Source organism: Mytilus galloprovincialis, chromosome 8, assembly GCF_965363235.1.
Source record: "Mytilus galloprovincialis chromosome 8, xbMytGall1.hap1.1, whole genome shotgun sequence".
Taxonomy (NCBI): Eukaryota; Metazoa; Mollusca; class Bivalvia; order Mytilida; family Mytilidae; genus Mytilus; species Mytilus galloprovincialis.
This window is the reverse complement of record NC_134845.1, coordinates 96,942,496-96,956,749: the sequence shown is the minus strand read 5'-3', so window position 1 is coordinate 96,956,749 and position 14,254 is coordinate 96,942,496. Positions and strand designations below refer to the sequence as shown.

General features: G+C 31.5%; 1 protein-coding gene across 4 annotated transcripts; it reads left to right on the top strand.

Moving 5' to 3' along the window:
• The first annotated feature begins 803 nt into the window (after positions 1–803).
• LOC143042895 (uncharacterized) lies at positions 804–12,205 on the top strand. 4 transcript variants are annotated; one of them, XM_076215406.1, is made up of 10 exons: positions 6,711–6,848; positions 7,206–7,318; positions 7,942–8,050; positions 8,494–8,673; positions 9,237–9,353; positions 10,069–10,185; positions 10,416–10,618; positions 10,894–11,056; positions 11,391–11,503; positions 12,118–12,205. In XM_076215406.1, the coding sequence occupies exons 2-10, from the start codon at positions 7,226–7,228 to the stop codon at positions 12,172–12,174; spliced, it is 1,152 nt and encodes a 383-aa protein (XP_076071521.1). In that variant the 5' UTR covers positions 6,711–6,848; positions 7,206–7,225; the 3' UTR covers positions 12,175–12,205. The 4 variants fall into 4 exon arrangements, with proteins under 4 accessions (XP_076071517.1, XP_076071521.1, XP_076071520.1 ...); XM_076215405.1 differs by having other exon boundaries at positions 9,234–9,353; positions 12,121–12,205; XM_076215404.1 differs by having other exon boundaries at positions 9,234–9,353.
• Positions 12,206–14,254: the final 2,049 nt, after the last annotated feature.

Here is a 14,254-nt window from a genome sequence, read left to right as displayed (position 1 = left end):
AGCCCCAGCCTTACTTGTTTCTGACGGGCAAGGGAGAATTCCTTACGCCCTCGGTACGTATATTTACATAAGACATACATTATGTGTTTGAACATTGTAAATGACGGTGTTTTTATTTCGCGGTCTCCCAAGTAACACAAAACATTTTCAAAACATTTTGATAAGGTTGTTTAAATGTCTTCTCAAAATGTTATGAAAAAAATATTTTTGCGATGTTATACAGATATTTTTTTCTTTATTCTAAAAACATTTATTTTAAACATTTTCTTTAATTGTTTTAACAACAGCTTTAAAATGTTTATTAAAATGTTTACACAATCTCTTATTTAGATATTTTGTTTTAATGTTTTATACATGTTTACAAGATGTTTAGATCCAACCTCTGATTAACATCATTAAAACATATAAGCAAAACATTTCTCAAAATGGTAACTCCTTATTTTAAAGACATTATCTAAAACATTGTTAGCCCTATGTGTTAAAAACATTAGTTTTAGACATTCTTTCGACGTTTTCTCATAATATTTTATGAAAACATTGTATAAACGTTAAATGCTCAATGTTAAGAAAACATTTCGTTAAATCATTTTATAATTGATATTTTAAAAACATTTCAAATAATGTTCTGTTAATATTGATGCATTATATTTTATGAAAACATTGTATAAACGTTAAATAATCAATATCAAGAAAACATTTATATAAATCATTTTAAAATTGATATTTTAAAAACATTTCAAATAATGTTCTGTAAATATTGATGCAAAATGTTTAAAAGCAATATTCAAACGATATTTTACAAACAATTTACATACACTTTCATGATATAACAAAAACCTAAATTTAATCAAATGACAGAAATTGTAAACTTGTTTGTGTCGGATACGTCGGATACGGAGCATAATGCTTGTTATCCGGATTTACTGTTCCAGTGCAGTCAGCGGACAACATTTATCATACGACTGTTCCCAACGCCTAACAGACAAACGCCGAAGAATTATGGGACCAGTTACCGGAAATACAATTTACCGCCTTTTTGACAAGACAAAGATTTAAAGAAAATACGTTGAATAAAAGAATTATCTCTATAACGACCATATAACGCTGGTAAGAATAACAAAAAGTATGCATTTGTGACCCATTTTATGATTGCTCATGATCATGATGATTCGATGAACATTTATCTTGAAATCGGGAGTGGATACAGGATTACAAAAAAGGGGGAGCCGCCTGGCATAATTACTTTTCACAACCAAATGATGTAACACGTCTTTATAGTCTTTGTATTTTGATTTTGGTCTCTTATCCCTGAATCCAGCTCATATAATAACAAAAGAGCGTTTATTAAGCACAAATTGATAAAGGTAGCTGTGTTTGTGCTCCATTCAGTTCTGCAACGATTATATCTGTACCCAAAACAATGGCATCAGGTCTGTTTGTCGTAATAAAATGTTAGCTCTAGGTCTGTTTGCCGTGAGCTCATTCGATTCACCTGTAGAGTCTATTGCCCTACTAAAAAATATTAACATTTCAAATTCAAGGCATAGAAGTTGAATAAACTTATTCAGTTATTTCTATGGTATATTTCTCTTTTATAATGTATATATATGCCGACTCTAAATAAAATTTACTTACTTACTTACTTGAAATTTATGAAACATGTTAAGTTCATGGCTTGTTTAGGATCACTTATTGTTCAATGACAAAATAATTTGGATCACTGATACACCTAATCATTAATCCCAGCTGACACCAGAATTAGCTGCGGAACTGTAGCTCTTAGGTCCTTATGTTTTTCTTGGACTATTTGCGGACCATATAGCTACGGATATAATTCCTATTTCAAAACGTTCGGAATTGCGAATTGCACTTATTTCCCAAAATTTTATAGTTTATAATCAATGCAAAGCTTGTCAATATATATATAGTTCGTTTCGTTGGATATTTTTCTATGATATATTTATTATGAATTAATGTTGTAAAGTCTTATAAACACTCGATTCTCGCTTAGAAATAAGTAAACAAACCAACACGTGTTTTTTTATAAGTTATCTGTTCTTGTTTTTCGTAGGCGTTCAACATAGGAGATCAAAGATATTTGATTTATCTTTTCTTGATTTCGTGACATCACGACGAGATTCAATATGGCCGAATAAAATAGGGGGAGAATATATACAAATGGAAATAATTAGATAATAGTGTTTAGGAAATGAATATTCAAACATAAATAGGTACATCATATCCTAGAAAAATATTTAACGAAACGAACTATATATATTGACAAGCTTTGCATTGATTATAAACAATAAATTTTTGGGAAATAAGAGCAACCTGAACCTGGGTCGCAATTCCAAACGTTTTGAAATAAGAAAAATCTGTAGCTCTATGGTTCGCAAATAGTAAAAAATTAGTATAAGGACCTAAGAGCTACGGTTCCGCAGCTACACCAGAATCTGTCCCGCTCGAACTATTGACATCATACAAAAAATCACTTTTCCATTGTGGCGTCAGATATTTTGTATTATGACGTCAAAATTGTACGGTGTCCAGTAATGGGGGACAATACTGATAAGGTGTATTATTGTGAAACTTGTTTTTTGATGGATTAGATTTATAATAAAAACAATTAAATATTCAGCTTGAAAATAAGAAAAACAATGATGTACGTACGAACTTTAAATCATTAAACAGATTTACATGTTCATTTATTGTTATACTCTGAGACTGTCACAGTTATACGGCATACCTTCATGATTCGTGATGGACTGAGTTCTATTATTTTGTTGAAAAATAAATATCAATAAAGATAAATACATTGTATTCCAGTATTCTACTCTGCATATCATAGGGAAAATTATAAATTGATTCGGCAATATAATATTCTGTCAATTTTTAAACAAACTTCAACATATTTAGTTCAATTACTTGAAATTATCCGTTGGAAACAATTGGGAAAAAAATCAGGGCAAACAGGTACTTATAAGGCGACGGTGAATCAGGGCAAACAGACCCAGATTCCAAAATAAATATGATTTTTTATAAAAATTGACAATTTATTTATGATGTAAAACATTTCGAAGAAACTGCATGTTTGATTGTATAACTTAGATTGCATGTCTGAAATTTTTAATCCAAACACTATTTGAAGTAGTAATGATTGTTACCAAAACTTACATAGAAGAGCTAACTGATAATTAATTTTTTTACATACAAAAAAAAAAAATAGGTGTGTTTCCGGTCGCCCAACCAACCCTAATTTTTTGGCGCCGACCCTAACTTTTTTTTCCCGGAAAAAAAAAAAATCCGGATTTTTTTCGTTTTTTCCGGAAACGGTTTTTGTTTAGTATAGCCTTTGAATGGCATCTTTTAAACGTTTGATTTCAAATAAAATTTTAATACAGTAAGCATTTGTGTGATACAGATTGAAGTCAAACAACAGCGTGGCTTCTGCTATGGCCATCAGTCAAAGTGTGTTATCAATAACAATCGATGAGTGTCCACACAGGAACGAGAAAAAAAGTATAACAGCCCCATTTTCTAATTCTACCACCTTTATTTGCAACTTTTGAACATGGACTATTCATATCTTGTATACTTTATACAATGAACTGATGAAAATAACCTGAAAGAATAACAAACTGATTATAAAAATACACAAAAAACAACCGAAGCAGGCCAGTAAAAAAAAAAAAAATACCTACCTACCGACCCTAATTTTTTGGGGCATGCAACAGGAAACACACCTATTTTTTTTTTGGCCTGACACAGCATGATTTCTGCATTATAATGCACAGCAAACTCAGTGTAACTGTTATGTAGTTGAATTAATAGCATGTAGTTTAGTTTAAGCACATGAACAGCACAATGTTTTGATAACTGTATATAAAAGGTAAAATAAATGACTAAGAATTTGAAAAGAATATATATTGAAATGTCAATTTATTTACAAATAATTACATAAGATGTATGTTTCACTATGATACGTTATTCTTTTTGGCTAACCGCACATCACATGTTATTCCTTAAGCAATTGCATTACTCAATAAAAGTTTTCATTCAAGATAACATGATGTCCCAAAAAAAAGTGCACAAGTGAATTGAATAAAAAATTGATAAAATTCATGTTTTCATTATCCTAGCTAAAAAATGTAGTTTATTTAATATTTAAGTATTGAATGCTTCTTTTTGTAACTTCATAGGGTTGTAAAAGCGTTGAACATGTGCACATTGTTAGAATGAAGTGCTTCCACACTTCATACAAAATGTACTTCGGTCAACGCTTTTACACCCCAATGAAGTTACAAAAAGAAGCATTCAATTCTTAAATATTAAATAAGATGTGACATGATCGCCAATAAGACATCTCTACAAGACGCCAGATGACAAAGCAGTGGAAAACTATTGGTCACTGTACAATCTTTAACAATATGCTTGTATATATTTGATTATCGATAAGCTTCCCAATATAGTTTAGCCAAATTTTTGTTGCCCTTCAAGTTAAAGTATTGGTCAAGGTAGTTTTTAATAAAGTTGGAAGTTCAATAAACTTGAATCTTTTTACACATGTTCCCTATGACGAGATCTTTCTGAACATAACAAAATATAGTGCAAGGGGGCATCCCTGTTCTACAAATGTACATGTACGGACATGTTTTTGTTAAATATTGTGTATCATATGAATTTTAGGCATACACCATATACATTCAAGAACTTAAAACATATATATGTTATTTTAAGTATAAGAGGGGGTGTCATATGCATGTTCATGGTACATACATTTTATTTATTTATTTATTTTTTCAAAATTTTAGAGTACGTGATGAATTCAAGTCCAAACCAAAGTAGTGCATGTAAAAAACAGTTAAAACGTTTGGAGTATAACAGAAAATGGATTTTAGAAAAGAGAAAGGTTCACAAACAAAGCATTTCTAAAAATACTGAAAGCTCAGATGAAGATAATGATATAGAGTCATTCAATTCCCATCAAAAGTTTTCTTATGCAAATTCTAAGCATGAGCTAGAGTGTCATTCTGGACAAAAGAAATGCAGGAAGACAAACACTAATGCTCCATCTGAAACAAACACTGAAAGCGATTCTTCTGAAAAGGATTATACACCTTCTTTAGAGGAAAATGAATGGGACATAGTAGATAAAACAGAAAAAATGTTACCGATTAGTGAATCTGATACTGATGAAGGTGAAAAATCACTAGCTGATGACTTAAAGACATGGGCAAACCAGTTTGAAGTCAAACAAAACTGTCTTGATGCTCTACTAAGGATTTTAAAGAATAATGGACTTGCAGATGAGTTGCCCTCTTGTGCACGTACTTTATTGAAAACACCCAGAATAGTGGAATTAAAGACAGTTTCAGAAATGAGCTATTACCATTTTGGACTAAGGAATATGATCGATCATAATATGAAAAAAATATCGAAAGATTTTAATCTTGACCAGGTTCAGAACCTTAATCTTTCTTTTAATATTGATGGCTTGCCATTTTTTAAAAGTAGTAATACAAGTGTTTGGCCAATTCTCTGTTTAATTAACAACATCAAAGAAAGTAAAGTGTTCCCTATCTCATTTGCTTTAGGAACTAGTAAACCTGCAAACCTGGATTTTCTGAATGATACTGTCAATGATTTATTAGAAATTTGTCGAGATGGATTTGTGTTTGATGGACGAAATTTTACAGTCTCTATTTCTTGCATAATTTGTGACGCACCTGCTAAAGCTTTGGTAAAGAACAATAAACAATATTCTGGTTATTGTGGCTGTGATAGATGCAATCAAAATGGTGAATACATAGGAAGAATGACATATCCCCAGGTTTCTAATTTAACACAGAGAACTGACGAATCTTTCAGAAAACATGAACAGGTCCAACACCATAAAGGAAATTCACCTATCACTCAGTTACCTATCGATATGATAAAATGTTTCCCTATTGATTATATGCACCAAGTATGTTTAGGTGTCACTAAACGATTACTTGTAACTTGGATGAGGGGACCTAGAGGAGATTACAGGCTTTCAGGAGCACAAATCAGACAGATCAGTGAAAACTTGGTAGCATTGAAAAAAAATGTGCCTAGAGAATTTGCACGTAAGCCTAGACCATTACTGGAGATAGATCGTTGGAAGGCAACAGAGTTCCGACAGTTTTTGTTGTATACTGGTCAGTTTGCTCTCAAAGGAGTATTGTCACCTCCATATTACAAACATTTCATGGCATTGAGTGTAGCCATATCTATATTAGTTAGTGAGAAACTGACTGCTTTACATAGCGAATATGCTCAAGATTTACTTGAACATTTTGTAAATAAAGGCAGAGAGCTGTATGGAAGGGAATTCCTTGTGTACAATGTACACAGTTTAGTTCATCTTAAAGATGATGCATGTCAGTTTGCATGTCTAGAAAACTGTGCAGCATGGAAATTTGAAAGCTACATGCAACATTTAAAGCGAAAAATAAGAGGAGGAAATCTACCAGCTGCACAGCTTGTCAAAAGAATACAGGAAGAACTAACACTTTCAGAATCAATACCAATGATGAAGGAACGAAAAATCTATTGTAAGGAGCCGAATAATGCTTTTAAAACCAGCCATTCCAAATTTTGTGAAGTTGTATATGCAGATTCCTCTGAAACATTTATGTGCAGAATATATCATTCACAAGAAGCACAATTTTTAATACCATGTGACTCTCGTATTGTTGGAGTAACACGATTTCATCATCTGAACTATGCAATGAAAAGCCTTAGAAAAGATTTTCTCACTCAAAGATGCATGATGGTAAAGCAGGAAAGATATGTAGTGTTTCTTCCACTACTGCATGATTTCCAAGGTAATTAGAATTAGAATTATTTTAACTTTAAGCATGTACATGTTCAAATGGTCCAAAATGATTATTTTAGGGTCAACAATTTACTGACTGACGAAATTGAATGCTAACAATGCATGGTTTTGAATGCCTGTTTTAATTTATAACTTGAGGTAAGCATGAGAACACTTGACAATAAGGTTTAAATACCTTATTTTGTATCAAAATCATTTGAAACCCAGTTTGAAATGAATTCTATTTATTGATTTGTGTTTATATTTAACCCTCATAATGTTATTCTTTATAATCATTTACCATAATTTTGAAGAACAATATATAATATTGATTTAATCTTAAGATATTTGTAATTCATTATTTCAGTTTAACCTGAAAAAAAAACCATGCCATATTCAGTAGTTGTCTTTGATAGTGACAACTCTGTGGATACTGCTCCAACTTCATGGATAAGTATAGAAGATGAGGTAGAGAAAAAGGTAAGAAAACCGGAGTTATTTACTTTATGGTTTAGATTATGACAAGTTATTAGTATTATTTAAGGAATGACTGTAATATTTTTTTCTGTTTAATCGAAATAACATAAAAAATGTGGTGCACACTGTTAAATAACCTGCCTTGCTGGTTATTCAGTGTTTTTAAAAATGTTGATGCCGTCACGGTCCCATGCCTAAATTATGTCTTTGAGCTGATAAATAAAATGATTTCAGCCAATCAGAAGACGCATTGCATTCAAAATAAATTATATATATATATAGAATGCGCTTTAAATTTAATTCTAATATGACGTATAAAAAAGATAATGTTGTATGATTGCCAATGGGACAACTCTCAACAAGAGACCAAAATGACACCCAAATTAACAACTACAGGTCACAGTATGGTCTTCAATAATGAGCAAAGTCCATACCGCATAGTAAAGTAAGGACTTCACCTTCTTTATTTTTAAAATTAGTAGCAAGGCATAAAAGTTTACTTTAGTATCAAAATAATGAATGGGTCTGAATACCGGACGTTGTGGAATACTAGAAAAATCCATGTTTGTGTACACAGAATTATTGCTCAAGGGGAATTTCATTATATATATACAATTCTATTACAGGGTACATGTTACTGGCCTTTAAAAAATATCAGACAAAAAATAAAGGATCAGCAGATTCCTGACAAAAGAAAGTGGTCCCTACATGATTGCAGAGTGATCAGTGATGTTGGTAAGTACATTACTATTTGTTAATACTAAAATTCAGGTATACATCCCAAGTCAGGAGCCTCGTGCCTTTGTTAGTCTTGTATTTTTTTAATTTTAGTTTCTTGTGTACAATTTGGAAATTAGTATGGCGTTCATTACCACTGAACTAGTATATATTTGTTTAGGGGCCAGTTGAAGGACGCCTCCGGGTGCATGAATTTCTCGCTACATTGAAGACCTGTTGGTGACCTTCTGCTGTTATTTTTTCTATGGTCGGGTTGTTGTCTCTTTGACACATTCCCCATTTCCATTCTCAATTTTATGAAAGTAGATTTTTGTTGACCATAAAAGAAATATGAAGGAAATGATAATATTTTAAACAAATGTACTTCTGTTCCAATATATTAACATGCAGCTGATCGACCTTAGTCAATCATTTTGTTTTGTAAATTTCTATTTTAACAGTATACCAAGACTATAAAAAAGCAAGGAAAGCATCAAAAAGGGGAGAAGTTACCTCCAACGTAGAATCGGAAGATGAAGCTAGCTTGCCACAAGATTCCTTAATTGTTCAAGCAGGAAGCACAAGGACTACAAATATTCCCGCAAGATACCGAGATCATGAATCAAGTGATACCAGTGAAGGTTAATATACATGTATATATATATAAGTATGTCTGAACCAGTGACAACTTTACTATGACATTTAGTGCCACAATATCTCATGATTTTGAATTCCAGCCAAAGAAGAACAAAAAATTTGCTACTGTACATTGTTGGGCTGTTATTTAGACAAATCTTTTGAATTATGTAAGAATACATGTCTTTCAAAAGATAAAAATATTAGCTGAAAAATCAAGCAATTTAAAGGAGAGAAAAAAAAGTAATAGTAATTTAAACACTTTTACATGTTTTTAGGATTGGAAAAAAAAGAAACCTGCAATGGTACATCAAAAACTAATAACAATTGTTAACAACTTTTATCCTGTTGAAATCAACAGTCTCCACCAAAATCTTTTCTGACTACAATGTACTAGTGTTTCTTGTGTGTAACAAATGATACCTAAAAGTTACAAGTCTAAATAAAATTTGCTAATGGTGCAGACTGAATCAATATTCTACTTAAAATCAAGGAATGCAGTCAAGTATGTTAAATGAAAAGATAATTTGAAATAATGGTTATTAAAATTAAAATTTAATTTCAGAAGAAGAGAATAATGAAGAAACATGTGAAGAAAACCAGCAAAAGACTCCTAAGCAGAAGACTCCTACATATGAACTCCCTAAATCTCCTACATATGAACTCCCTAAATCTCCTATGTATGGTGAGGATATGTTATTTCTTTTAAGCCTTTTCTCAGGGGTGTGTGAAAGAGTTCTGTGCATTTTATTTTTTTTCAAATCGTATAACATTTTTTCACAGGGTAGGGAGTATAATTAAAAGCAAAATTTAACTTTAGAAAATAGTTATAATAATTGTGATATATAAAATAATTGGTCATTATCTATTCAAGATTTTTTTAAACTGTTCACTGACAATCAGATGCTTCAAATATTCTTCCACCAACCTGAGAGTAATATAGCAAGCAATTCAGGCTCATCAGGCCTCTACATTATCTAGTTTTTAACTTGTCCCTTTCTGAAAGTCAAATGAAACTAACTTTTATTTAAAATTTTAAAGCTAAGGCAAAACTCCATATGAAGGACCTCCTAATTAAAGGAGGCTTATACTCAGAAGAAGCACTTACATTGGTTTCTTTCCGCTGGTTAGCCACTGCCAGCATGTTCAAATACGTTCAATTAATGAATATTTATTTTATTTTGTGTGATCAATAAAACAATCACTCAATTTTTATTAAACATCAGACAAGTAGTATGTATGGTGAATCTACTTGCCCTACACCTGTGTCCACTTGTCCTGAACAAAGGGTGATGTCGAGTCCTGCTCATTTGATTTATCGTAAGGAGGTTTGATAAAAAGAGGATTTTTAAAACTAGAATAAAAAGATCCTGTATTTCAATTGCATTTTTTTATTACAGATCTACAACAACAGTCTCAAAGAATGCAAAGAGATGCACAAGTAAGACCAGAAGAGGGTTTGCCACTACTCAAAAGACCTGGTCGTAAAGAACAAGGGGAGACCATTTTGTCACAAGGTTACTACTACTATTAATGTTATCATATTCCATTGTTATTTTTATTTAATGTTCTCTTGCAAAAATATTTTTATCTATTTATGACAACTGAAAGATCTATTTATTCTCATAAAATTAAATTCATACTTATTAATACTAATGTAGAATAAGTTTTAAAATATTTACCAATATATTTAAAAAAAAAAATCCATGCATGTCTATTTATAATGTTTTTCATACTTATTTAACAGTGCTTGATCAAATGAAGACTTTAGAAAGTCAAGTGGAAAGTATGAAGCTTACACTTGATAAAGTGGCAGCTGTCATTTTAAAGCAAGACGAAGAGGTTGGGGAGTCACTGGAGGAAGTTCTTCCTGAAAAGATATGCACAGTAACAATGATGCAAGAGCTAGAAACTAGACTGAAAGAAGATGGGGAATTCCAAAAGAAACTGGTATTTTGAGTTTATTTATTTTATTAAATTTTGGAAAAAAGGGTTCACTGGTGTTACAAATGAATGCTTTTATTCATAAGTTTGTTTGCGTTTATGATTAAAAAGAACAAAAAAAGTAAAAAAATGAATCCTATAGTGTCAATATATAATTAGCACAAATTCAGGAATTTTAGGTTTTAGAATTTCAAACAATTAGACTGCTTATGAAAAATTTGGTTAAAAAAGGAGAATTATAAATAAAACTCTTTTAGATCAAATGTCTCTTTTTATTTCAGATCAACATACTATCCAAATTAAGAGGAGGGATGGACTTGGCGTCAGTGGTCAGAGACCAAATGAGGTCCGTTTTTACAAATGGACTTATGTCAAAGTACAGTTTGACTGGCCAAAAGGGAAAACTGTGCTTTATGGATACAAGCTCATGCAAAACTATTTTAAGTAAGTTTAAAAAAGGGTTTTTGTTATTATCTCAATTAGTAAGTTATTGCTATCTTTAATTCCTGAAAATATTGGAACAATTATGTTTAAATAGATATTTATAGCAATAAAACACCCTCTTATACTGTTCTCTCCTTCTGATGTGCTTAATCATTAATAAAACTTTGATGACCCTGAATTCTGCATTCTTCAATAATAAAAATTGACCCGTCTAAAACGGTCTTGAAATTTATTTAAACTGAAATGATTTGAATATGAACCATGAACATATGTATATTTTATTGTTTCTTGTATTGATTATAATATTTCTAATGGACTTTAATATCTGTTACAGGATCGATAAGAAGAGCAACAAAAGATCGCTTTAAGATAAAAGACCTGGAATATGAAATAGCGGAAGTCTTGAGAAATGCTCCAAACCATCCTGGAGGAGCAAATTATGTGAAGGTATGACTTCTTATACATAATGAACTTGTCAATTTATTCCTATATTTCATTAAATATTTGAAAATTTTGTTTGGCACATATGTCATGTATCGACAAAGTGTAAATTTGTAGGGAGCAGCATAAACTCATCGGGCATTTGATGAAAAAAAATAGTATGAGAAAGAATTCATGAGATATAATCTGTTACTCCTGTTCAAATCAGGGATTTTTAACAGGATGTAGTTAATAAATGCTGAGTTCATAACACAATTTTGAACATCTTTTTAAGTGTTAAAAAAACAAGAACTGTCATTAAACTTAAAATTGTCTTTGTTCAAGTCCTTTTTTTTTTAAATATTAAGGTTATAATCTGGCGCGCAAATAGCCTATGATGTCAGCACTCAAATGACCACATGTTCATATTTTATTTCTCCAAATATCCTATGCCCACTGTATATGTTTGACACTTCAATTGTATAAAATATAATGGTTGATATTGTGAGGTGCCACTGATTGATACTGATTAGATGTTTTCTAATATATATGAACATAACTGGTCTATTGGGTTTAGAAATTAAACAAATGTTCAATAGTTTTTGCACGAATGATATTTATGTAATATATTTAAATTTCAGAAGAATGTAGCTGGCAAAAGGAAAAGAGGAATGGTTGAGGAGGAAAAAGAGAACTGATGATCATGAAATAAAATAAATCAATATCTTCCCTTAATTATTGTTGTAATCTTTTATTTTGTTGATTGTGTCATCTAAGAAACAATGACATGCTAAACATAATGAAAACTAAAGATCAAAAGAAGGAACATAAGATCAGCAATTACAGCCAATTTCAATAAGTATGTAGCTAAAGGTATCATCTTTGGTTAGCTTGCTTGCTAGCTGAACTTTGAAGTCATTGTAAGGTAAGGTATACCACCCTCCTGCCGATCTGACTGTCTGTAGGACAAGTTACTTCGAAAAGAGGGTGGTATACCTTACCTTACAATGAATTCACAGTTCAGCTAGCAAGCAAGCTCACCAAAGATATTACCTTTAGCTATATACTTATTGATATCAGCCGTAAAACCAACAGAAAATTTGAAATCTTTGGGGGGGATACTAATTGAATGCACAATAAGTTATACATGGCAGTTAATTCAAAACAGGAAAAAAAACAGTGAAAGGAGATATGGGAGATATATCAATGAGACATCAATCCAACAACAACAACAAAAAAAACCAAACGAGACAACTGACAAAGCAGATGTTTTGAGCTCAATTTTTTTTTAATTTCATGTAAGAGAAGAATTGCTATCTTTGACAACTGAGACAATTAACCACTAGAAACCAAACGGCATAGAAATTAACTCTGATAGGTTACTGGACAGTCTTCTTCAACAAATAAATTTTAAGACACTTGAAAGATATTGAAAAAATTATTACAATCTAGATGTGCAGATTACTTGTGAAAACATTTATCAAACATTTTATTTAATGTTCTGATTATATTTTCTGAAAAGTAAAACCAGAAGAAATGTTTGAATTATGTTTTAAAAATATTTTTTTTAATGTGATCAAACATTTAATGATATTCTATAAACATACACACAAAACATTGATACAAAACATTTTTAAAACATTGGCTTCAAATTCTGAAACATTTTAATGATGTTTTAAAGATATTGACATGTTTTGAAAAATGTTTGGAAAATATTTCAAAGATGTTTTTAGAATATAACATTTATCAAACATTTATACAATGTTATATGAAATGTTTTTTTTAACATTTTCTGAACATTTAGACAAGAAAAATGTTTGAATTATGTTCTAAAAATGTTTTTTTTATTTTTATTAAATATTTTAATGATATTCCTTAAACATACCTCATAAAACAAGAATTAAAAACATTTCAAAAACATATTTAAAACATTGTCTTCAAAATTCATTAACATTTTAATGACGTTTTACAGATATTATTGAAATGTTTTGGAAAATATTTGGAAAACATTTCTGACGCCATACTTTGTAACATGATTATGATATTTTCTGCGATATCTTTATAACATTTGACAAAATATTTTGTTAACATTTAAAAGATGTTTTTGTGTTAACTGGGCTGCTATCGGTCGTATTATGTATTTTTCGTTGAGGTCATAATGTCAGTGTGATTTTTATTACAGGCAATGAGTAAGCTGGTCCAGACGGAGTGGGATAGATTCTGCGAGGGAGAGGGGATGGAGAAGACAACCCTAACCGCCAGTCGGAACAGGAAGCTGGCGGTTAGCACCCTCAGAGAGAGCGGGGCCACCCTGGAGGAAGCAATTGAGCTGGCCAAGCACATGACGCACAATGTGGCGACTGCCGACCGGTACTACGACCAGTCCCGGCGAGTGGAAAGCCGTCATGCTGTCCTGGACAAGCTTGGAAAGGCCTACAAGGTAAATTAGCTTACTAGTCGCAACAAATATATTATTCCCGTGAAAATGATTCTTTTTTTGGGAAAATGTAACTTAATGTTATTTTAAATTTTACGATGCAGCAGCAGCAGGACAACAGCAGGACGAGCCGGTGGCCGGTGGCAGCGGTGTGGTCCCCTCTCGGGCGAGGAATCTGGAGGAGCCGGTTATAGAGAGGAGTAAGGTAGAGGTAAGTACTTTAATTTCCGGCCGTCAGCGTTCCAAAGGACTAGTAAGTAAATTATGCGCTAAACAAATATCGATAGGTGTATTGGTCATGAAACTGGCATTGAAATACCGAAAATTCAGGTGCAATAAAG